The following is a 23,457-nucleotide window of genomic DNA, read 5'->3' as shown; positions in this document are numbered from 1 at the left end:
CACAGACTGGTAGATTACTTATTCCCAGGAATAGAAAGGAAGCTGATCTTATCAAGGTGAATTGAGACTATAGGGATACCCAGAGGTGTTAAATTGTATTAGGGGAGGACTTATCAGATATCCCAGACCAAGTAGAGGATCTAGCTCCCTTCCCTGGACATCACATGATGATGTGCACTTAACACTAGACTGACATGACCACACAGCAATGAAACATCTGATACCTGGCGTGTGCATCAAGGACTGAGAAGCAGAGGATTTCTAACCATCTCTCAAGCTTCAGCATGGCTTAGCCCTAGCTGATGCTGCCTGCCTCACTTCATGGCTGTCCACCTTTTCACCCATCTGGATCTAATCTGAACTTGCCATTTGCTGGCCTAAGAGTCAGCCTTTCACCTGGTAGCTTCACAAACTCTAGCTCAGCAACAACTTCCACCTAACACTGACCTGGTTCATTGTCTTAGTAATACAGATTCTCTCTGTGTCTCTGTCTCTCTTTCCCTCTCTTTCTACACACACACACACACACACACACACACATATTATAGAAACCTTTTGAAGTTTGCTGAAGTTCGCTTTAACTTGTATTCAATGTATAATATATAATACTAATAACATGAACATATAAACATGGTTACTATATATTGTATAATGGAGTTAATATTCCTAATTAAGATTGGAATAAAAGAGCTAACTTTCTTCTCAGTCAGTAGCTGAAGTCATCTGATAAACTGCTTTCTTCTTGTGGTAATGCTATGATAAAAGTCAACATGAGTCTTTCTTTTTCAGTACTGGTAACTGAACCTACTGTCTCATGTTTGTTGGGCGTGTACAACCCCCGAGGCATTTCTTCTTCATTATTTGTTGATTTATTGTCAATGTTGATACAGTGTCTCATTGCCCAGAGTTGCCTTTATTTTCTAACAGGGCAGGAAATATTTGGATGTACAATCCTTCTTCTTTAGCATCTGTGAAGCTGTATTACAAACCTGTACCACTGCCCTAGCAACTGAAATGAGTTTATTAATGTTGTTTGTTTGCTTATTTATCCAGCTGGCTGTTTCCTGAAATTCTCCGCTTATTCAAAATAATCAACAGCTCCCTAGGAGAACTCTTTCCCAACAGAGTATTCCAACCTGACACGCTGCAGATGAATTAGACGTACTACTGAGTTCTGTTCATAGGAGAAATTTGAGCTGGAGTTTAGTGCATAAGGACAAACAGGGAAACTCTTTATAGGTGAAGGGAAATTAGGCTAAAATCCCTCCAAACACGATGGGCACCTTCAGGCTCTGTTCTTCAAATCCAGATTCACATGCAAAGGAACCCACTAAGCCTATTACAAGTATTCTCCCCAATCTTATAGACTACCTGCTGTCCCCAGACCTGCAGAGTGTGAGTTATTTGTACTGTCATAAGCATAATATTTTAAAGGGCTGAGTTAAATTCTAGATGGCAGTGTTCACAGAAAAAGCAACCGAACTGTGCAACTACTTCAAATCAGTCATGACCAGACATGTTCAGAAGCCCCACAGGACTCTCCAGGATCTTTTGATAAGAATCCAGGATGTCTAAGGAAAGGCTCAGTCAACTGAGCCCAAAGATGAAATCCTAAGGACAAAAATCATCAAGAAATAAGGTTGTGCCCTAATCCCTAGGGGAATGGTCCCAGAGAATATTGTGTATATAAGATCTTAAGGTGATTCAGAGATGACTGGGTTCTTTTTTTTTTTTTTTAACTTTATAACCATAGACAATCTCGGGCATTCTAGAGGAAAACGAGTAAATCAAACAGTGACAATGCCTTTTGAACTGAGAAAGGTTGAGTAGGTAGAGCCTAGACCATGAGTATGTCTAGAGAAGTATGCTGGGACAGAATTTCTATCCATAAGTGCCACACCAACCCCAGTAGACTCTGTGTAACAAGTTCTACAGACTGAGGTGAAAACTTCAAAAGGAGGAGGCCTCCTAGTACTGGCTGGGGAACTCTTGCCCAGAACAACATATTTATTCCTTTACTTATTTACAACATGTTCCTGGTAGCCTAGGCCAAGATCTTAAGATGATAATAATAGGTAAGAAACCATCCCTTGAGATGGGGGTCACTAACATGACCTTATCTTTGGGGAAACCAACACTTAACTTTAAAAATCATTTACAAAATTATATAATAGTATTATGATAGATTAAAACTTTCTCAACAATAAAATTTCATATGGTTATACATGTGTTATCAGAGGTAGGCTTTGGTATATGGCAAAGAAAGCCTTAAATAAAAAGAATTAAAATAGTTTAAATTTATGTGTGGAAGATGTATAAAAAATCAGGCATTAGGTGTTAAATAATAATTGACCATATAGATTTATTAACCTGCTCTTGAAAGCATGCCACTAGCCTTGGACGACTGCCCCCACTGAATATAACCTTTCAGAATTAGAATACTTGGATGATTTCTATTGTGCCAAATAATAATGATGATACCTATTGTGTTTGTGAATCACTAAATACATCTTTTCAGAGTTGTAATGCTTGGATGATTTTTGTGCTTTACTGTGCCAAATGATGGTATTCATGTTTTTGTCACTGAACACATCTTCTAAGAGTTGTATTCTTAGATTTTTTTTTAATGTATAAAAAACCCTGCTTGAGAGCTGCAAAATACATTCAGATTCAAACTGCCTCTGTGTTTGTTTCTGTTTGTCACCTCTGAATCCTTAACCACATAGCCTTCGAGGACCCTCATCCCAGGGACCCCCATACCCCACTTGGGTGGTCCATGGCACATAAGCAAACCTTCTCTTCCTCCTGTTGTCATGAGCCACAGTGTTTAAGAACACCGATAATATGGTTATTGCTGGTAAAACAAAGACCATAAGGTGCACACAATTCAACGTGCTCATGCCCTAGCTTTTATTTAGTTTTGTATGGCTCAAGACAAACTAGCTTTTTGTTGTCATTTTTGCTTCTATTATACATTGATTTTGCAAATTAGTTGTGGGCTTTATTTCTGAACTTCTATGTTTGGTCTGAAGAGTTTTCCAATTAACTGTAGCTCTTTCAACCACTACCTGCCTGCAAATTCCCAAATCATACTTTTGAAGCCAAAATAAATTAAGTTAATGAGCATTTATGGATGAAAAAAGTCTTCAGAGAAAAGGTCAGGGCTCCTTGGGGAAAGGCAGGATAGCAGCGAGCAGTCCTGTGAGCACTAACGACCCAGCAGCCCAGATGGAAGAAGCCCTGGCGTGGAGGGAGACGTCAAGCAGCCTGTTTCCATGGAAACTTCTAAGACGGTTCCATTTCGTTCAAATACCCACCATTCATCAGGACAGCATCTAAGCTACAATTCTGATCAGATGAAAGTGTATTCCACTGTCTTATCTGAGGAGGAGGGCACATCAACACTTAACAATAGTGTTGTACCATAAAAATTAAGGTGGATTTCAAACCCAAAGCACAGAGAGCACGATGAAAGAGTTCCATGTATCTCCATTTGCTAGAATCCAGACCTTTCCAACAGCTGAGAATAAACTTTCTTTGACAAGGAAACTTGGAACTCTCTTTTGTGATTTTTGACAATTGGCTTGGGAGTGGGTTAGCACATTAGCTAAAGTTCATCATTTCCAGTAGTGTTTCCACAGGAAAACCTATTGTTAAGTTCCAAATAGCCTATCTTGAAAATATAGTGGTTCTCAACCTTACCAATGCTGTGAACCTTTAATATAGTTCCCCAAGTTGTGGTGACTCTGAACCATACAATTATTTTGTTGCTATTTTATAATCGTAATTCTGCTATTGTTGTGACATATAATGTAAATATCTGGAATGGATGATATCTGATATGTGACCTATGGAAAAAACATTTAACCCCAAGGGAGCTGGGACCCACAGGCTGAAAAGCACTATTCTAGAACATAATTCATCTGTAATTGGCATTCCTCTTTGAGGAAGAAGATAGACTTTCCAGTGTGCCTGTGAATCTGTGAGGTGTAGTCTGAAAGCTCCAGGATAAGACCTACCTTTTAAATATTTACCAGGGAATCCTCTAGTTAAGGAAGTTCAAGCCTTGAAAAACAAACAAAAAGTAGAATAAAATTCCCCCATATGATCTGCATCTGATGTTGATCTGCTGTCCATCTAACAAAACTGTCCCGTCATGATGACGGGTTCTGCCTTCACTAAGATTCTAATCATCCTTTGATTTCAGTCACAGATTCTAGGAGAGCTAAACCACAATGTCTAGAGCTGTAAAGAGTTGTTCAGTGTTAGGCAAATTATTTAATTCTCTCTATGCTTCTTACTCAGCTATGAAGTGGAGATTCTAATAGTCTTAACTTACACATTTTAAATGGGAACTTAATAAAGTCACATAGCTCTTTTTTGAAATACCCGATAAAGTAAAATTCAAGTAAAGCTGAACTGTGGTTATTATGACAGTCTTTATCACCATCTTCCTCATCAGTCCTCCCCATCATCATCTCCTCATTGCTGGCACATCATCACCACCACCACCATTAGCACCACCATCATTTGGTGAGAAATAAATGTTATGTTATGTTTCATTTGCCATGACATTGCCCTTGAAGTCAGTCACACTGAAACAGGACGTGAGTCAGATGTGGATTCTGGGCCCTGCTCCGTGACCGGCCACACTGTGACGGCCAGCAGGCTCACCTTGATCACGTCGATGTACATGCCCTGCACCGCTATGTGAAGGGGTGACATCATGTTTCTATTTCGGAGGTTTGGATTTGCTCCTTGGCTGAGAAGAAACTTCACACTTTCAACCTGATTTTTTTCTGCAGCCCAGTGTAGTGGGGTATTTCCATAATCATCCATTATATTCAGCACTAAAAAAATAACAAGATATGCATTAAATGTTGTTTGGGATGTACTTAATACCTCCTGAATAGATACCCACTCCAAAACTCAGTGTCAAGTGCTTATAAAACCAGGTACACTGTCTTGGACTATAGAACTAGGATGTAGTTTTAGCTTCAGAACTATCCCATGGACACCAATTTAGACCAGGTAAAAGTGCCTATAGATCCAAAAATTGGGTTAATTTTTTTATATAGTAACTATAAAAGCAGATCCTCTTGTTACTATACTTTAATCTGCATATTAATTCCATAATTGTGATATAATGCTGAGATTACATTTTAGAAGACCATAATTAGATTCTGTGTGATTTATATTTACTTAAGCTTGCAATTGCCCAAAAGATACCCCCTATGACATGTGGTGTTATTTGCCTTGTGATTGCTGCATAAAAATAGAATGCCCTTCGTCCTGCATTGCCCTGTAGCTGTGATAAGGTAGGATTGGTGATATATTACTAAGTCCAAGGAAAAAGAAAAGTACTCACACGTGAACCACACTTGGGAGCCATTAGCAGTAGTGGGAACCATAGGGCAGCCAAGATCCTGTTCTCTCTCTTTCAAAAATTCCTTTCACTACTCTTTTCATTCATTCAAATTCTTAATTCTCAGCCTAACACACACACACACACACACACACACACACACAAACACACACGGACGAAGAGGCACATATAAACATCTTAGCCCTCCACCACTCTGTTTAAGCAAGACAATAATTCTATTCATCATCAAACAATTAGGCAGCTTCATTCAGCAGCATACAACTTGCCAACGACTTCTATCTTGAGTACTTTTCATAACTGATCTTCCTGTTAACATGGGACCTTTCTAATGCAGGACTTTCCTGCGACCTCCTTGCTGCTGGATGCTTTTGTAGCAACAGATCGCCTTCTCACCCCAGTGACTGCCCTTCTGGCTGTGTCCCACCCCTCTCTTGCCCTCTCCACTCTACTTCTGCCATCTGTCTCTCGCGGTCAGTCCCATTAGCTACTTCTTATAAGAAATCTCTGTTCTCCTAAACTATACCCATTCATTTTCTCAGTCTCATCCACTGCTTAGACAAGGCCCTAGAGGGTGGGTCTCCTCCCAGGTCTGATTGTGCATGTGCTGGAGATATGCAAACTTGGAGTAACCAAATCTCATACCCTCACAGTTCCTCTTTGGCGTGGCTGGTCATGCTGCTCACCTAATCCCCTAAAATAGAACTCACAAGTTTAGCTCAGCTTCCCAGACACACTCTTCACATTCAGTCAACCCATAAGCACCATTGATGCCACGAGTACAAATTTCCCGGGGTTCACAAATCTCAGAGGATGGTGTCATTGTGACTCCTCATGGCCGCACTCAGTTACCTTCACACGAGGAACCATTGATGATCAATTCCATCAGTTCAACTTGACCTTCTGATGCTGCATGATGCAGAAGATAGAGATTTTCATCCTCATATTTGCTTGTTTTCCTTCGGTTCTTGATGAACTCTTCTAATCTACACATATCTCCTTCAATGTCCATCTGTAGAAATATGGAAAGTGCATTACCTAAAAGAAGCATGTGTAAAACTTTAAAATGTAAAATTAGTCATCTAATAGTCTTACATTTTACTACTATTCACAATGGTCATTCTTACAGCAAATACTTCCCTTTAAGACAACGACGCACAGGGAGACGGGAGACTCCACAGCCTTCTGTGATCAGTGGAGCACCTGGGATGGAATTCTTCCCGCTGCCATTTGCACCAGGGAGCTGGAAGACTCCACAGCCTTCTGTGCATAGCCCGCCAGGAGGGAGTAATCTTCCAGCAGGCTTTTACTTTTGAGCACAGAGGTGCGATTTCTACCTTCTCTCTGGAGGGAACCCAGCTAGGAGCACACAGGGCCTAAGATCAGTGGAGCAGCTGGGACAGAAGTCTTCCCGCCCGCCACTATTTATACCAGGGAGCCTGGAAATTCCACAGTCTTCTGTGCATAGCCCACCAGAAGAGAGAGATCTCCCAGCAGTTCTTTCACTTTTGAGCTCAGAGGAGTAAGGACACAGGCTTACAGGCCCACAGGAGGAACAAACTCCAGCCAGAGACAACAATACAACTAGCACCAGATGGCAAAAGGCAAGCACAAGAACCCTACCAACAGAAACCAAGGCCACATGGCAACATCAGAATCCAGTTCTCCCACCACAGCAAGTCCCGGATATCCGCCCCCCCCACACACACACAGGAAAAGCAAGAGTTGGATTTAAAATCGTATCTCATGATGCAGATAGAGGGCTTTAAGAAAGACTTAAGTAACTCCCTTAAAGAAATGCAGGAGAACATTGGTAAACAGGTAAAAGCCCTTAAAGAAGAAATACAAAAATTCCTCAAAGAATTACAGGAGAACACAAACAATCAAGTGAAGGAACTGAACAAAACCATCTAGGATCTAAAAGTGGAAGTAGAAATAATAAAGAAATCACAAAGTGGGACATCTCTGGAGATAGAAAGCCTTGGAAAGAATTCAGGAGTCATAGATGCAAGCATTAACAGCAGAATACAAGAGATGGAAGAAAGAACCTCAGATGCTGAAGATACCATAGAAAACATTGACTCAACAGTCAAAGAAAATGCAAAATGCATAAAGCTGGTAACTCAAAACATCCAGGAACTCCAGGACACAATGAGAACACCAAACCTAAGGATAGGTATAAAAGAGAGTGAGGATTTACATCTTAAAGGCCCAGTAAATATCCTCAACAAAATTGTAGAAGAAAATTTCCCTAACCTAGAAAGAGATGCCCATAAACATACAAGAAGCCTTCAGAATTCCAAACAGACTGGACCAGAACAGAAAATCCTCCTGGCACATAATAATCAAAATACCAAATTCACTAAACAAAGAAAGAATATTAAAAGAAGTAAGGGGAAAAGGGCAAGTAACTTATAAAAGCAGACCTATCAGAATTACACCAGACTTCTCACCAGAGATGATGAAAGCTAGAAGATCCTGGGCAGACCTCATACAGACCCTAAGAGAACACAAATGCCAACCCAGGCTACTATACCCAGCAAAACTCTCAATCATCATAGATGGAGAAACCAAGATATTTCTTAATAAAACCAAATTTGCACAATATCTGTCCACAAATCGAGCCCTACAAAGGATAATTGATGGAAAATGCCAACACAAGGAAGGAAACTACACCCTAGAAAAAGCAAGAAAGTAATCTTCTTCCAACAAACCCAAAAGAAGATACCCACACAAACATAAAAATAACATCAAAAATAACAGAAAGCCACAATCACTATTCCCTAATATGTCTTAACAACAATGGACTCAACTCCCCAATCAAAAGACATAGACTAACAAAATATTTCTCATGTAAATCATTAATTTTATCAGAAAATGTTTGTAATTCCCCTTTTAATTAATGTAGTAATGTTTTTGTCTACCATTTTATCTGCATTATTTTTCATGATAATCTTCAATTTTAATGTCTTTCTATATACTTCATCTAGTTTATCAGAAATGTTTCCAATGTAAATCTTTGATTTTATCACAAATGTTTCTAATTCTACCTTAGAAAGAGTTTTTATACCAACCATTCTTTATGTAAAATTTTCCATCAAATAGTCAATTTTAACAGGTTTGTCTATAATTTTTTGAATTTTATCAGAAATATTTTCCATGTAAATCTTCAATGTTATCTGAAAATGTTTATAATTCTACCTTCAGTCAACTTAGAATTATCTTTATGCCTATCATTTTACCTATATAATTTCCATGATAATCTTTAATTTTAACAAGTTTTTCTATATATTTCTACAATTTTATCAGAAATATTTTCCACGTAAACCTTCAAATTTATCATAAAATGTGTATAATTCCATTTTTAATCAACTTAGGAATACTTTTATGTCTACCATTATTATATCTATATAAAAATTTCCATGATAATCTTTAATTCTAACATGTTTTTCTACATTTTCTACAATTTTATCAGAAATGTTTCCATGTAAATCCTCAATTCTATCATAAAATGTTTATATCTCATATTTCAATTAATTTAGCAATGTTTTACATGTCTACCACTTTACTCCTTAATTTTCCATGAAAATTGCCAATTTTAACATGTTTATCTGAAATATTTTCCATGTAAATCTTTAGTTTTATCTTAGTGTTTTTACTCCTTTTACTTCCCTTTTCAATAGGTAAAAAAAAAATTAAAATCATCAAAAAAGAAAAAAAGAGAACGGTGCATATAGACATAAAGTTGGCAAATGGCTAAGCATTGATAAATACATCAAATATACCATTTGTTTTCCTGACCATTATCTTACATCTGTCTTGGAAATAAAGGCTTCAAGAAAACTTTTGAAGGACTTTTACAAAATGTAATGTCGAAATAATATATTAAAAAACAGGGGCCTCTGCTTTGCTGAGTGAAATGCATTTATTTCAAGTACAGCAAGAAGAGTCAAGTAAGAGAGGGCAGAAAATGATCAAAGCATGCATGTGTAGAAATGTTATCTGAGAGCCCTTGTTTTGTACAGGTAATAGACAATAGTAAGAAGGGAAGTTTCCTTGAATGTGAGGGTTACTAAGCCTAGGAATCTAAGATATTTTTGGCCCCTCTGCCTGCAGTCAATCTCCACCAAACCTGCCCTTACACAGTGAAGCTAGGATCGTCCTGAAGCACTGTCCCCGAAGGGACTTGTTCAAGCATCTAAAACAGTTGCCCTACTCTTGAAAATGAGCAATTTTTGACAAGATTAATTAAATAATTTTCAATTAATATTCATAATGGCAATAAGCAATTTCCGTGTTCAGTTATTTGAAAGTTGAAAACAATTGCCTTACACACAGGAAATGAAGAAGTCTCAAAATCAATAATTACAGAAGTATCTCCAATTGTTTGATGAGATGGCTGATCACAGTTGCATCTAGAATTACTAATGGGTTTGGAAGTAAATGGTACGATCACCCAGCCTTCTGTAGCTCTCCAAATGCTGCGTCCTGGAAGGTAGGCTCCAGCTAGACCAGATCATCTACTGCGGCCTCTCACTCACTAGTATTCATGTGCAGAGTGGCCCGGGGATGTGCGGTGGCTGCCACTGTGACTGCAGATGCATGCTGTGAGTTTTAGGCTCTTGTGTTTTTAAGACAGGGTGTTGGACAGCACAAGCTTGCCTCGGTCTTGCTGCATGGCTCGGACGGCACCAAGCCCCTGCTCTCCCTAGTATTCAGACTGTAAGTGCGAGCCACCCTGGGAATGTTTCAGGTTTTATCCACTGCACTTTCTAATCTGACACGCAGTAGCTGTGCCTCACACAAACAAGTCCTTTCCAGGACAGTATTCAAGCCCAAATGGACTCTAAGAACGCTGAGAATGTTCTGGGTCTCTCGCCTCTTTCCTTCTGTGCGGGCTGACATTAGCTGTGCTCAGGGTCTGTGGTACATTCACGCGTCACTGTCCAGGATATCGTCCTATGTGTGATGTTCTTCTAGAGAACATCAGAAGCTTTCACAGGAAACACAGAGAGACATAAAGATTTTTGTTTGCCTTTAAGGCAGAGTCTCAGGTGTCGGCATGGATGGCCTCACCTTCAACTATATGCTGAAGACTGACCTTGAACTTCTGACTGTCCCGTTTCTACTTCTTCAGTGCTAGAATTGTAGGTATGCCCAATCACTCAAGTTTATTCCATACTGGGATTTAAACCCGGGCCTACATCCATACTAGGCAACTACTCTGTCAGCTGAGCCGCCCTTCTGACTTCTACAAACTTTTATATAAAGGAGGCTACTTGGCCTTTTAGTTTCCTAGATGTTTAAATACACAAAGCTGGAAGAATTCACAGAAGTCCATTGCAGTTCTAGGGTAGCTTCAAGATTCAAATTATTTAGCATTGTGCCTTCCAGATTTACAAACACACAGCCAACTAAAATATTTTCAATTCAACTTAAAAGGGGGAACAAAATAATCAAGGGAGGTAGAGGGAGGGAAGGACCTGGGAGAGAGTGAGGAGGGGAGGGGAAAATGGGGGCAGGATCAGGTGTGGGATGGGGCCACCCACCCATTTCAAAAATATTAACCCAGAATTGCTTCTGTCTAAAGGAAATGCAGGGACAAAGAGTGGAGCAGAAACTGAAGGAAAGGGGGGGCGGCGGCGGCGGCGGCGGCGGTAGCAGTGGCTGCTCCAGCTGAAGGGCCATCAGCGGTGGAACCAAGGCGACACAGGGTCCAGTTAGGCCCTGCGCCCACGACCACTGACCTTCGCTGACCAGCCGGGCGGCAAGCAACTGCGGTTCTGCGGAGCCTTTCGCTGCACGGAAGCCACTTCAGAACTCGGCTTCCCCGCCAGTCAGGAGAGACTCACCTCCATCTTGAACCCGGGCTCCAGAGATCGGTCAGACTGAGGTACACAAACATAATCCTAGGCCCAACACCGCAGGGGTCTGAACCAGACGGGCGTTGGCCTGCACCCAGGCCCTGGGCTGTTCGAGTGGCCATCGGGGCGCCAACCCAGCCAGGAGTTTTTCTTTTTGCCCCGGCCGGTGCACGCGCCGCCATTTTGCCTACAGGAGCCAGAGTGCTCGGGAGGGCAGAGACTGCTAACAAGCGTAGCCTGAGGCTAACAAAACGGGGGTCTAGGCCCCAAAAGGCACAGGACTGACCCCAAGAACTGGGCGGCTTGGTGGGCCATCTGTGTGTCAACCCGCCCAGGAGGTTATTAGCACAACAGACTCTCCCGGTGCTTTCGGGGAGCGCGGACGCGCACGCCCGCCATCTGGGTCACCTGGCGGACCCAAATAACAGACATAGCCCTAGGGGAACTTTGCTCGGACCTTGGCCTCCCAGGCGTTTGCCTGGACTCAGGGCCCGGGCGACAAGGCTAACCTAGTGTGCGCCAGCCCGGTTTCCCAGGCGTTTGCCTGGACTCAGGGCCCGGGCGACAAGGCTAACCTATTGTGCGCCAGCCCGGTTGGGGAAATCGGCTGCCCAGCGGAGTGAGCGGAGCACAGGGGAGGTCACAGCAACATTCACCTTCGGAGCTCCCTGGGGGTGCACACAGGTTCCACCTGGTCCACAGACACAATCTGGGGCAAGGCCTCAGGCAGAAGCCCCCAGCTCAACTCTCTCCGCTTCAGATCAGCCTGGGTGGCCGCCACATCTCCAGGTCCCTCAAGAGGCTAGTGGGGGCTTCCGGGCGACCAGCTGGGAGAAGTCGGTGTGCTCCAATAAATCCTGCGGGCCCCAGCGGGAGCCTTCAGGTGCCTGCTTCGGGATCTGAACAGCCTGGACAACAGCACCCTGTCTACAGGCAGTGCAGAGTGTAAGCTGTGCACCAGAGGCCAACGGGGAAGGGGCAGCTTGCACTGGTGAGTCCAGCACTGACAAGACCAAGTAACACCAGTGAGAGCTAGATGGCAAAAGGCAAACGCAGGAACGTCACTAACAGAAATCAAGGCAATATGGCAACATCTGAACCAAATTCTCCTCTACCAGCAAGTCCTGGATACCCCATCACACCAGTAAAACAAGATTTGGATTTAAAATCACTGGTCATGATGCTGGTACAGGAACACATGAAGGACATTCAGGAGAAAATGGATCAAAAGTTAGAAGCCCTTGCAAGGGAAACACAAAAATCATTGAAAGAAATCCAGGAGAATACAAAAGCCAACAAGGAGGAAATGCAAAAAACACTTAAAGAAATACAGGAGAACTTTGGTCAACAGGCTGAGGTCATGAAAGACGAAACACAAAAATCTCTTAAAGAAATACAGGAGAACTTTGGTCAACAGGCTGAGGTCATGAAAGAAAAAACACAAAAATCTCTTAAAGAATTACAGGAAAGCACAAACAAGCAAGTGAAGGAGCTAAGCAAAACCATCCAGGATCTAAAAACAGAAGTAGAAACAACTAAGAAAACTCAAAAGGAGACAACTTTGGAGATAGAAAGCCTTGGGAAGAAATCAGGGGACAGAGATGCAAATATCAACAACAGAATACAAGAAATAGAAGAAAGAATCTCAGATGCTGAAGATTCCATAGAAACCATGGACTCAACAGTTAAAGAAAATGCAAAATGCAAAAAGCTTGTAACCCAAAATATCCAGGAAATCCAGGACACAATGAGAAGACCAAACCTAAGGATTATAGGCATAGATGAGAGTGAAGATTTACAACTTAAAGGGCCAGCAAATATCTTCAATAAAATTATGGAAGAAAACTTCCCTAACCTAAAGAGAGAGATGCCCATGAATATACAAGAAGCCTACAGAACTCCAAACAGACTGGACCAGAACAGAAATACTTCCCGTCACATAATAATCAAAACACCAAATGTTCTAAACAAAGAAAGAATATTAAAGGCAGTAAGAGAAAAAGGCCAAGTAACATATAAAGGAAGACCTATCAGAATCACAGCAGACTTTTCACCTGAGACTATGAAGGCTAGAAGGTCCTGGGCAGATCTCATGCAGACTCTAAGAGAACACAAATGCCAACCAAAACTACTATATCCAGCAAAACTCTCAATCACCATAGATGGAGAAACTAAGATATTTCATGACAAAACCAAGTTCACCCAATATCTATCCACAAACCCAGCCCTAAAAAGGATAATAGGAGGACAACACCAATACAAGGAGGGAAACTTCACCCTGAAAAAAGCAAGATAGTAACCTTTCATCAAACCCAAAAGAAGTTAAGCAATCAAATTTAAAAAATAACGTCAAAAATGATAGGAAGTAACAATCACTATTCCTTAATATCTCTTAACATCAATGGACTCAATGCCCCAATAAAAAGACACAGACTAACTGACTGGATACGTAAACAGGACCCTACATTTTGCTGCTTACAGGAAACACACCTCAGGGTCAAAGACAAACACTACCTTAGAGTAAAAGGCTGGAAGACAATTTTACAAGCAAATGGTCTCAGGAAACAAGCTGGAGTAGCCATTTTAATATCAGATAAAATTGACTTTCAACCCAAAGTCATCAAAAGAGACTCTGAGGGACACTTCTTGCTGGTCAAAGGAAAAATACAACAAGAAGAACTCTCAATCCTGAACATCTATGCTCCAAATGCAAGGGCACCCTCTTTCATAAAAGAAACTTTATTAAAACTCAAAGCACACATTGCACCTAACACAATAATTGTGGGTGACTTCAACACTGCACTTTCCTCAATGGACCGATCAGGAAAACAGAAACTAAACAAGGACACAATGAAACTAATTGAAGCTTTGGACCAATTAGATTTAACTGATATATATAGAACATTCTATCCTAAAACAAAAGAATATACCTTTTTTTCAGCACCTCATGGTACCTTCTCCAAAATCGACCATATAATTGGTCACAAGACAGACCTCAACAAATATAAGAAGATAGAACTAATCCCATGCCTCCTATCTGATCACTATGGAATAAAAGTGGTCTTCAATAGCAACAGAAACAACAGAAAACCCACATACACGTGGAAATTGAACAATACTCTACTCAATGACACCTTGGTCAAGGAAGAAATAAAGAAAGAAATTAAAGACTTTTTAGAACACAATGAAAATGAAAACACAACATACCCAAATCTATGGGACACAATGAAAGCAGTGCTAAGAGGAAAACTCATAGCCCTGAGTGCCTCCAAAAAGAAAATGGAGAGAGCATACATTACCAACTTAATGACACACCTGAAAGCCCTAGAACAAAAAGAAGCTATTTCACCCAGGAGGAGTAGAAGGCAGGAAATCATCAAACTCAGGGCCGAAATCAATCAAGTAGAAACAAAGAGAACCATACAAAAAATCAACAAAACCAGGAGCTGGTTCTTTGAGAAAATCAACAAGATAGATAAACCCTTAGCCAGACTGACCAAAGGGCACAGAGAAAGTATCCAAATTAACAAACTTAGAAATGAAAAGGGAGACATAACAACGGAAACTGAGGAAATCCAAAAAATCATCAGATCCTACTACAAGAGCCTGTACTCAACACAACTGGAGAATCTGGAGGAAATGGACAATTTCCTTGACAGATACCAAATACCAAAATTAAATCAGGACCAACTAGACCATCTAAACAGTCCCATAAAGCCTAAAGAAATAGAAGGAGTCATAGAAAGTCTTCCAACCAAAAAAAGCACAGGACCAGATGGTTTCAGTGCAGAATTCTACCAGACCTTCAAAGAAGAGTTAACACCAATACTCTTCAAACTATTCCACAAAATAGAAACAGAAGGAACACTACCCAATTCCTTCTACGAAGCCACAATTACGCTGATACCAAAGCCACACAAAGATCCAACAAAGAAAGAGAACTTCAGACCAATTTCCCTTATGAACATCGATGCAAAAATACTCAATAAAATTCTTGCCAACCGAATCCAAGAACACATCAAAACGATCATCCACCATGATCAAGTAGGCTTTATCCCGGGAATGCAGGGTTGGTTCAATATACGGAAATCCATCAATACAATCCACTACATAAACAAACTCAAAGAACAAAACCACATGGTCATTTCATTGGATGCTGAAAAAGCATTTGACAAAATTCAGCATCCTTTCATGCTTAAAGTCTTGGAGAGAACAGGAATTCAAGGCCCATACCTAAACATAGTAAAAGCAATATACAGCAAACCGGTAGCCAGCATCAAACTAAACGGAGAGAAACTTGAAGCAATCCCACTGAAATCAGGGACCAGACAAGGCTGCCCCCTTTCTCCTTATCTTTTCAATATTGTACTTGAGGTACTAGCTCGGGCAATTCGACAACATAAAGAGGTCAAAGGGATACAAATTGGAAAGGAGGAAGTCAAACTATCATTATTTGCAGACGACATGATCGTCTACCTAAGTGACCCAAAGAACTCCACTAGAGAGCTCCTACAGCTGATAAACAACTTCAGCAAAGTGGCAGGTTACAAAATCAACTCAAGCAAATCAGTGGCCTTCCTATACTCAAAGGATAAGCAGGCTGAGAAAGAAATTAGGGAAATGACCCCCTTCACAATAGCCACAAATAGTATAAAGTATCTTGGGGTGACTCTTACCAAACATGCGAAAGATCTGTATGACAAGAACTTCAAGACTCTGAAGAAGGAAATGGAAGAAGACCTCAAAAAATGGGAAAACCTCCCATGCTCATGGATCGGTAGAATCAATATAGTTAAAATGGCCATTTTGCCTAAAGCACTATACAGATTCAATGCAATACCCATCAAAATCCCAACTCAATTCTTCACAGAGTTAGAAAGAGCAATTATCAAATTCATCTGGAACAACAAAAAACCCAGGATAGCTAAAACTATTCTCAGCAACAAAAGAAAATCTGGGGGAATCAGTATCCCTGACCTCAAGCAATACTACAGAGCAATAGTGTTAAAAACTGCATGGTATTGGTACAGTGACAGGCAGGAGGATCAATGGAACAGGATTGAAGATCCAGAAATGAACCCACACACCTATGGCCACTTGATCCTCGACAAAGAGGCTGAAAACATCCAATGGAAAAAAGATAGCCTTTTCAACAAATGGTGCTGGTTCAACTGGAGGTCAGCATGCAGAAGAATGGGAATTGATCCATCCTTGTCTCCTTGTACTAAGCTCAAATCCAAATGGATCAAGGACCTCCACATAAAGCCAGACACTCTGAAGCTAATAGAAAAGAAACTGGGGAAGACCCTTGAGGACATCGGTACAGGGAGAAAGTTTCTGAACAGAACACCAATAGCGTATGCTCTAAGAGCAAGAATTGACAAATGGGACCTCATAAGGTTACAGAGTTTCTGTAAGGCAAAGGACACCATCAAAAGGACAGATCGGCAACCAACAAATTGGGAAAAGATCTTCACCAATCCTACATCAGATAGAGGGCTAATATCCAATATATATAAAGAACTCAAGAAGTTAGACTCCAGAAAACCGAACAACCCTATTAAAAAATGGGGTACAGAGTTAAACAAAGAATTCTCACCTGAAGAACTTCGGATGGCGGAGAAGCATCTTAAAAAATGCTCAACTTCATTAGTCATTAGGGAAATGCAAATCAAAACAACCCTAAGATTTCATCTTACACCAGTCAGAATGGCTAAGATTAAAAATTCAGGAGACAGCAGGTGTTGGAGAGGGTGCGGAGAAAGAGGAACACTCCTCCACTGCTGGTGGGGTTGCAAATTGGTGCAACCACTCTGGAAAGCAGTCTGGCGGTTCCTCCGAAAACTGGGCACCTCACTTCCAGAAGATCCTGCTATACCACTCCTGGGCATATACCCAGAGGATTCCCCACCATGTAATAAGGATACATGCTCTACTATGTTCATAGCAGCCCTATTTATAATTGCCAGATGCTGGAAAGAACCCAGGTATCCCTCAACAGAAGAGTGGATACAAAAAATGTGGTATATCTACACAATGGAGTACTATTCAGCCATTAGAAACAATGAATTCATGAAATTCTTAGGCAAATGGATGGAGCTAGAGAACATCATACTAAGTGAGGTAACCCAGACTCAAAAGGTGAATCATGGTATGCACTCACTAATAAGTGGTTATTAACCTAGAAAACTGGAATACCCAAAACATAATCCACACATCAAATGAGATACAAGAAGAAAGCAGGAGTGGTCCCTGGTTCTGGAAAGACTCAGTGAAACAGTATTTGGCAAAACCAGAACGGGGAACTGGGAAGGGGTGGGAGGGAGGACAGGGGAAGAGAAGGGGGCTTACGGGACTTTCGGGGAGTGGGGGGGGGGCTAGAAAAGGGGAAATCATTTGAAATGTAAATAAATTATATCGAATAAAAAAAAAAAAGAAAATAAAAAAAAAAAAAAAAAAAAAAAAAAAAAAAGAAACTGAAGGAAAGGCCATCCAGAGATGGCCACACCTAGGGATCCATCCTGTCTGCAGACACCAAACCCAGAAACTATTATTGATGCCAAGAAGTGCTTGCTGACAGTAGCCTTGTCTGACTGTCTCCTGAGAGGCTCTGCCAGAGCCTGAAAAATACAGAGGTGGATGCTTGCAGCCAACCATTGGACTGAGCACGGCACCCCAATGGAGGGGTTGGAGGAAGGACTGTAGGAGCTGAAGGGGTCTGCAACCCCATAGAAGAACAACAAAATCAACCAACCAGACCCCATCCCTGAACTCACAGGAACTAAACCACCAATCAAAGATACATATAGAAGGACCCATGGCTCTAGCTGCATATGTAACAGAGGATCTACTGATCTAGCATAGATGGAAGGGGAGGCCCGTGACCCTTTGAAGGCTTGTACAGGGGAATGCTAGGGCAGTGAAGTGGGGTGCATGGGTGGGTGGGTGAGCACCCTCACAGAAGCAAGGGGAGGGAGGATGGGATAGGAGGTTTGCGGAGTGGAGCAGGGAATGGGGATAACATTTGAAATGTGAATAAATAAAATAACTAATAAAAAAGCTTTTTCTCATTAACTACTTCACTGCAAAGACTCAAACTAAAATGCTTAACAAGGCAGTAGTTTTGCATAGAACCAAGGTAGCATGACATACTTTCTTTCCTCAAACCACAAAAATAGCCCCCAAAAGATCAAGAAAATTGTTGAATTCTCCTATGACTATTACTGGTCCCCTTTGTCGTGGAAGATAGCTTTCAAAATCTGATTTGTGCTTTTAAAGGAAACTACATCCCTTCTCACTATTGTGAAGAAAGCTATCAAATAAAGCAGAGATAAAATTAGAATATTAGGATTAATTCACTAAACAAGAGGACAGAATAAATTAAAATATTTAAGTGTCCAACTTTGATTTTTACTTCTCTTGTCACAGAATAGAACTTAAAATAAAACCTCCTTTATGTTGGCAGTGACAAAATGTGCCACTTTCTAAGGAAAAAACAATTTCAAGTCCCTTCGTGGCTATGGGACAGGACAGAGGCATCCAGTCCCTCTCAGAGTTACACATACCTAATAATTAAACTGAAATTCTTGAAAAATTAGGGCTTCTCCCTTAATGTCCTGCCTTGGCAAAGAAACTGCTCACCTGAGTCAACTTGAAAGCATTTTAGCCCTTGCACTTGACATTCTCTGGATAGTAACTGCCCATCACCAGTGCTCAAGAGCAGTCTACAGGTCTGTTCAGAGATAGGTAGTCGGCATAAACCTCCACACTTTTTAGAGGAAGGACTAAGTTCAGAAGTGCAGAAGACACTATTGACCTCACAGCGATAAACAGACTGCAAACATGTCACATGAGCTCATAAAACACACTATACCGTCTCTGTTCAGGACCTGATATGTCACCAGCCTTCAAGAAAATGTCTTAAGACAGGCCTGGCATGCCCCTAGATAAATTATTATATAAAATAGAACTGCCTTGCAGTATACTTTTATTTTGTGTTTTGTGATAGTATTTATTTATTTATTTAATCTTTGAAAACACTTCAGGCAAATGCTTTACTTAGCTGCAGATTTTCAAATCTGGAAAGCACACTAAAAACTCTTCTTACTATCAGTGCTATTCCAAAACTGCAATGAGGTTTCATTATTTCTTTCTATTTTATATATTCAACCTTCTAGTGGATTAACACATAAATTTAGTCTTCTTAGTGGCTTTATGTTTTGAGTAATCTCTAAGCTCTCAAATTCTAAGTACTATGATTATATACAAGACAGCAGACTCTAGATCATTTTTAGAGAATTTAGTTCTAAATTAGGCCCTTCAAATTAGAAATTTCAGACCCATCTGTTTTAATTTGCTTGAATAAAATTTGTTTCATTGGAATGAGATCCAATAGGAAAAAAACCTAAGATAAAAGACTAAATATGGTCAAAGAATAGTTAAATCCCAAAGTGCTTTTAAAAAGTATTAAGTTGAGTTAATTTCTTGACTTAATCAATGAAACTAAAGATACCAAAATTTCTTCTACAAATCTCTAGAAAAGAACTTACATATGTGAGGGAATGTTTTTCAAATCTTAAAATTTCATTCTGTCCCACATTAATTATAATGATAGCATTGTAGTATTGAAATTCGCTCATAATGTGGTTCCTCCTACTAAAGCAAAGGCCAAGGTTAATACGCTAAGTTTAAGTGGGACAGGCACCAATGTAGAATCTGGAGGTAGATGGGTTTGTGTGAGGTAGGATGCATCTGCCTCACAGTCTACATAGGAAGCAGGTGGGTAATGTCTGCCAAAACTAAAGCTGTACATACCTCTTGCCTCTGTTAGGACCAAACTACCAACAGACACACAGACTGAGAGCACATTGACAGTCACAGATTAAAAACATTGAAGCTAAATAAAATAGAACACCCAACAAAAATGACCTAAGTGTGTATCAGTAGATAAGCAGTTAAATAAATCATAATGTGTTACTCATAATGGAATGCTGTGAATCGGTTATTTTTAAAAAGAGATAAATTTCCAAGTACTGAATTGAAAAGTATTCTAATAATTTCCTTCATGTGTGACTCAAAGCAAGAGCTCTGTAAGCTCATATTTCTGTAAGTTAAAGAAAGCTCTATGAAAGTTTGTTTGCACAAGCATTTCGTTTTCCATCTTTAAAAAAAAAATGTTCCCTGGTGGGAACCATGTTACAGATCCTTACACATAAACAGATCCTTTAATCTTTTGCAGAGGGGATTAAAAAGCCACAGTTAATGCCTTGACATTTCAAGAAAGACCTTCCCTTCTTACTATCTGAAGACTAATGATTTCCTAGGCTTCCAATAGCCTGCCTCTACTCTTCAGAGAGGCTGCAGCATCAGCATCAAACTGATAGTGAGTGCGACTTTCTTATAGGTCAGAACATCCAGAGAACTGAGAATCAGAAGCCCCCATCACCGCGGACCTCCGGTCCTTACTAGATCTCCCCGTGAGGAGTCCCCAGTCGGGGCTGCAGGTCTTGCTTCCTTGTCTCCCACAGGCATGGTTTTTAAGTGCTGAGATCTCCTTTTCACTTTCAGATAGAAATGTTTCTCCATCCCAGCCCACTTGCTGGGTTGCTATCTGACTACCAGATCCTCAGCTGCAGTTCCACTTCGTTTCAAACGAAAAATCGGCTTAAACTTTGAAGAGGAATTTCACGCACTCCAAATTTATCCTGGCTTTATGCAGTCCCTGGATTCCGATTCTGTAAAACTTCAAAAGTACTTGAAGGGAACATCTTCCCTGGCACCAATCCATCCTCCTGCAAGATGGAATTAATCAAACAAGAAAGCAAAAGAGAGGACCACAGGTAGCAGTGACAGGCGCTGGGTACCCTGATGCAGTCTCCTGCCATTTTCATGCTGGGTGCTTCCTAAACTTGAGTGTGTAAGTAGCAGAATACTGTCTTCAAGGAAATTTCAGCCTCCCACCTTTCACGGTGCCCCAGCACGTTCCAGACCACCGATTCCCCGGTACCTTAAAGGATTCCTTGGAGCAGTCCATGTCTTCCCCCACGCCGCGATAGACAACGCCCTGGACCTCCTTCCTTTCCTCGGGCCGCAGAATCCTCCTCAAGCTGCGCTTCATCGACTCCACCTGGACGCCCGCCGGCGCCGCTGCTCCCCACAAGGCGGCACCTAGGGACAGGGCACCCGAAGCTGGAGCCGGGCTTGGGACCTACGACCGAGCTCTGCTGGAGAGATCCCTGCAGCTAAAGCCCCCTTCCGCCTGCAGGGTAGGAGGGAACTTCTGCTAAGAGTTTTCCAGCCTGGGCTACTTGTAGAGGAAGTAGCAGGCGGGGCTCTGGAGACAAAAATGAACCTCTTGGGCATCTGCCCCCAACCCCACCCCACCCCACACATACACTTTGGGCGATCACAGAGTGATTGCAAATTGGATCAGATTCAGCACATTTGTTAAAATTAAAAACAATCCCTCATAGTGGCCAAGGAGGCTGGAGTGGACAAAAGAGAAAGGTTGGGGGAGGGAGAGAGAATATAATCCGGAACTTTTAGAAAAATCTTCCCCCAGTTGGAAGTCCGGAAGTCCCACTGGGACTATAGCTCAGTCTGTGAAGTGCTTACCTAACCTTCAGGAAGTCCTGCACACCATCTCCATCACATAAAAACAGGCATAATAGTGTGATCCCACTAACAATCCAACGAGCTGTAATCCTGCACTGTGGAGGTGAGGTAGGAAGATCTAAAATCCAAGGTCTTCCTGGACTGCATGGCAAATTTGAGGTCAAACTAGGCTACATGAGATTGGCTCAATAAGACAAAATTCCTCGGGCTGTCCTGCCCATGCCCACCTACTGGGAGGTTAGGGTGGCGTGCTCTGGAATTATCAGAAAGTAAGATTTCTAGCAAAATTTCTCTTCCCAGTTGTCAGGATGAAGTGAATACATTTTAGAATTGGGACTAGACTGAGTCCCTTTGTATCTCAGACTGCATTTCCTGTAAATAAAAGTATTCATCTGCCTTATGCTTTGACGTTTAAGATGGTTAATAAAATGGTTATTTTTTATTATGGTTAATAAAATTGGCAGGTTAAATAGAAGCTACTCTTTATCTGCAGAGGGTGTTTGCTGGCAGCATTGTTTGAGGGCTTTATCTTTCTGAGACTGCCCTGAATTCACATCTCAGCCGCATAGATGGTTTACAAAGGGTATTCTGCTCCATCCGCGAAGTTAGTTCTGCAGCTAGCCAAGAGGCTGGACACAGCACAGGAGTCTGTGCAGTGCTGCTGTTTGCCTGCTTGCAGAGATCGAAAGTGAGTTGGGTTTGCAAAGAACAGAGTTTTGCTTTGCCAAGCTGAGCCATGTTAAGTTCTAGAGTATTCGATTCACCCTAAACACAGACCACCACCACCTAACGCTATAACCCACAGGAAACAGGGACACAACACTGGGCTGCGTCCAGGAAACGCTGGAGATCTGACCTAGCAATTACATCGGGCTCATGACTAATGCACTTAATGACTTGGAGGGATCATGGAAAGGCCTGCTGTAGAAATCCTCTCGCTGACACCCTAAGCTGTGATCAGTGGAAGCCATGCAGTGGGGAAGATGTCGACCGTGTCACCAGGGCCTAAGAGGAGATGGCTGGAGAATGCAGATACTGAACTTTTCCACTTTCAACTTTCTTCACACCGGTGCCTTCACACTAACAGGAAGTACAGGAGAGATGGGATCTATCTAAAGTAAGTGATTGAAGTAATTCATACAAATATCTAACTGAAGAAAGGAAAGATTATGCACACCGGGCCCACTCTCTGCAAGGCCAAGGATGTCTGGGTTGTGACTGATTGTGATTAGTTGCTTTGTCCCAAAAAGTGGGAGAGAAGCCCAAAGGGGAACAAGGGAATGTTGTATCCTAGTGGTTTTGTTTGTTTTTAAGTTAAGGGGAGGGAGCATGCGCAGTAGAGGGCTTTGAACTCCTGGGGCTGGGAAAGCGGTTCAGTGGGCACTCAGCCTGCAGGTCCTTTCCTTAGCACTGAAAAACCGGAGGTTGACTTTGTAGACCATCCTTCCAAATGCTATGAAAGCACGGAAATCAAATGTACATTAATTTCCCTTCTATCTTCTGTGTACTTGCCCACTTTGTGCCTTTTTTGATTGGGAATTTCTGTGGCTATTTCTGCCTAATTGTTATATTATTTCCTGCCTAGCCAACAAAAGA

At 41.4% G+C, this 23,457-nt stretch overlaps 1 protein-coding gene across 1 annotated transcript in view; it reads right to left on the bottom strand.

Annotated features, from left to right (window-relative positions):
• The window catches only part of Trpa1 (transient receptor potential cation channel subfamily A member 1), a 56,227-nt gene extending 34,733 nt beyond the window's left edge, over positions 1 to 21,494 (bottom strand). Inside the window, exons 1-3 of the mRNA XM_052175931.1 lie at positions 21,254 to 21,494; positions 6,236 to 6,395; positions 4,675 to 4,850 (exon numbers count right to left, since the gene is read on the bottom strand). Coding sequence (XP_052031891.1) covers positions 4,675 to 4,850; positions 6,236 to 6,395; positions 21,254 to 21,364 — 447 coding nt within the window. The 5' untranslated portion in view covers positions 21,365 to 21,494. The remainder of the gene's footprint in view (positions 1 to 4,674; positions 4,851 to 6,235; positions 6,396 to 21,253) is intronic.
• Positions 21,495 to 23,457: the final 1,963 nt, after the last annotated feature.

This window comes from Apodemus sylvaticus, chromosome 3, assembly GCF_947179515.1.
Source record: "Apodemus sylvaticus chromosome 3, mApoSyl1.1, whole genome shotgun sequence".
NCBI classification, from domain to species: Eukaryota; Metazoa; Chordata; class Mammalia; order Rodentia; family Muridae; genus Apodemus; species Apodemus sylvaticus.
This window is presented reverse-complemented; position numbering and strand designations above follow the sequence as displayed.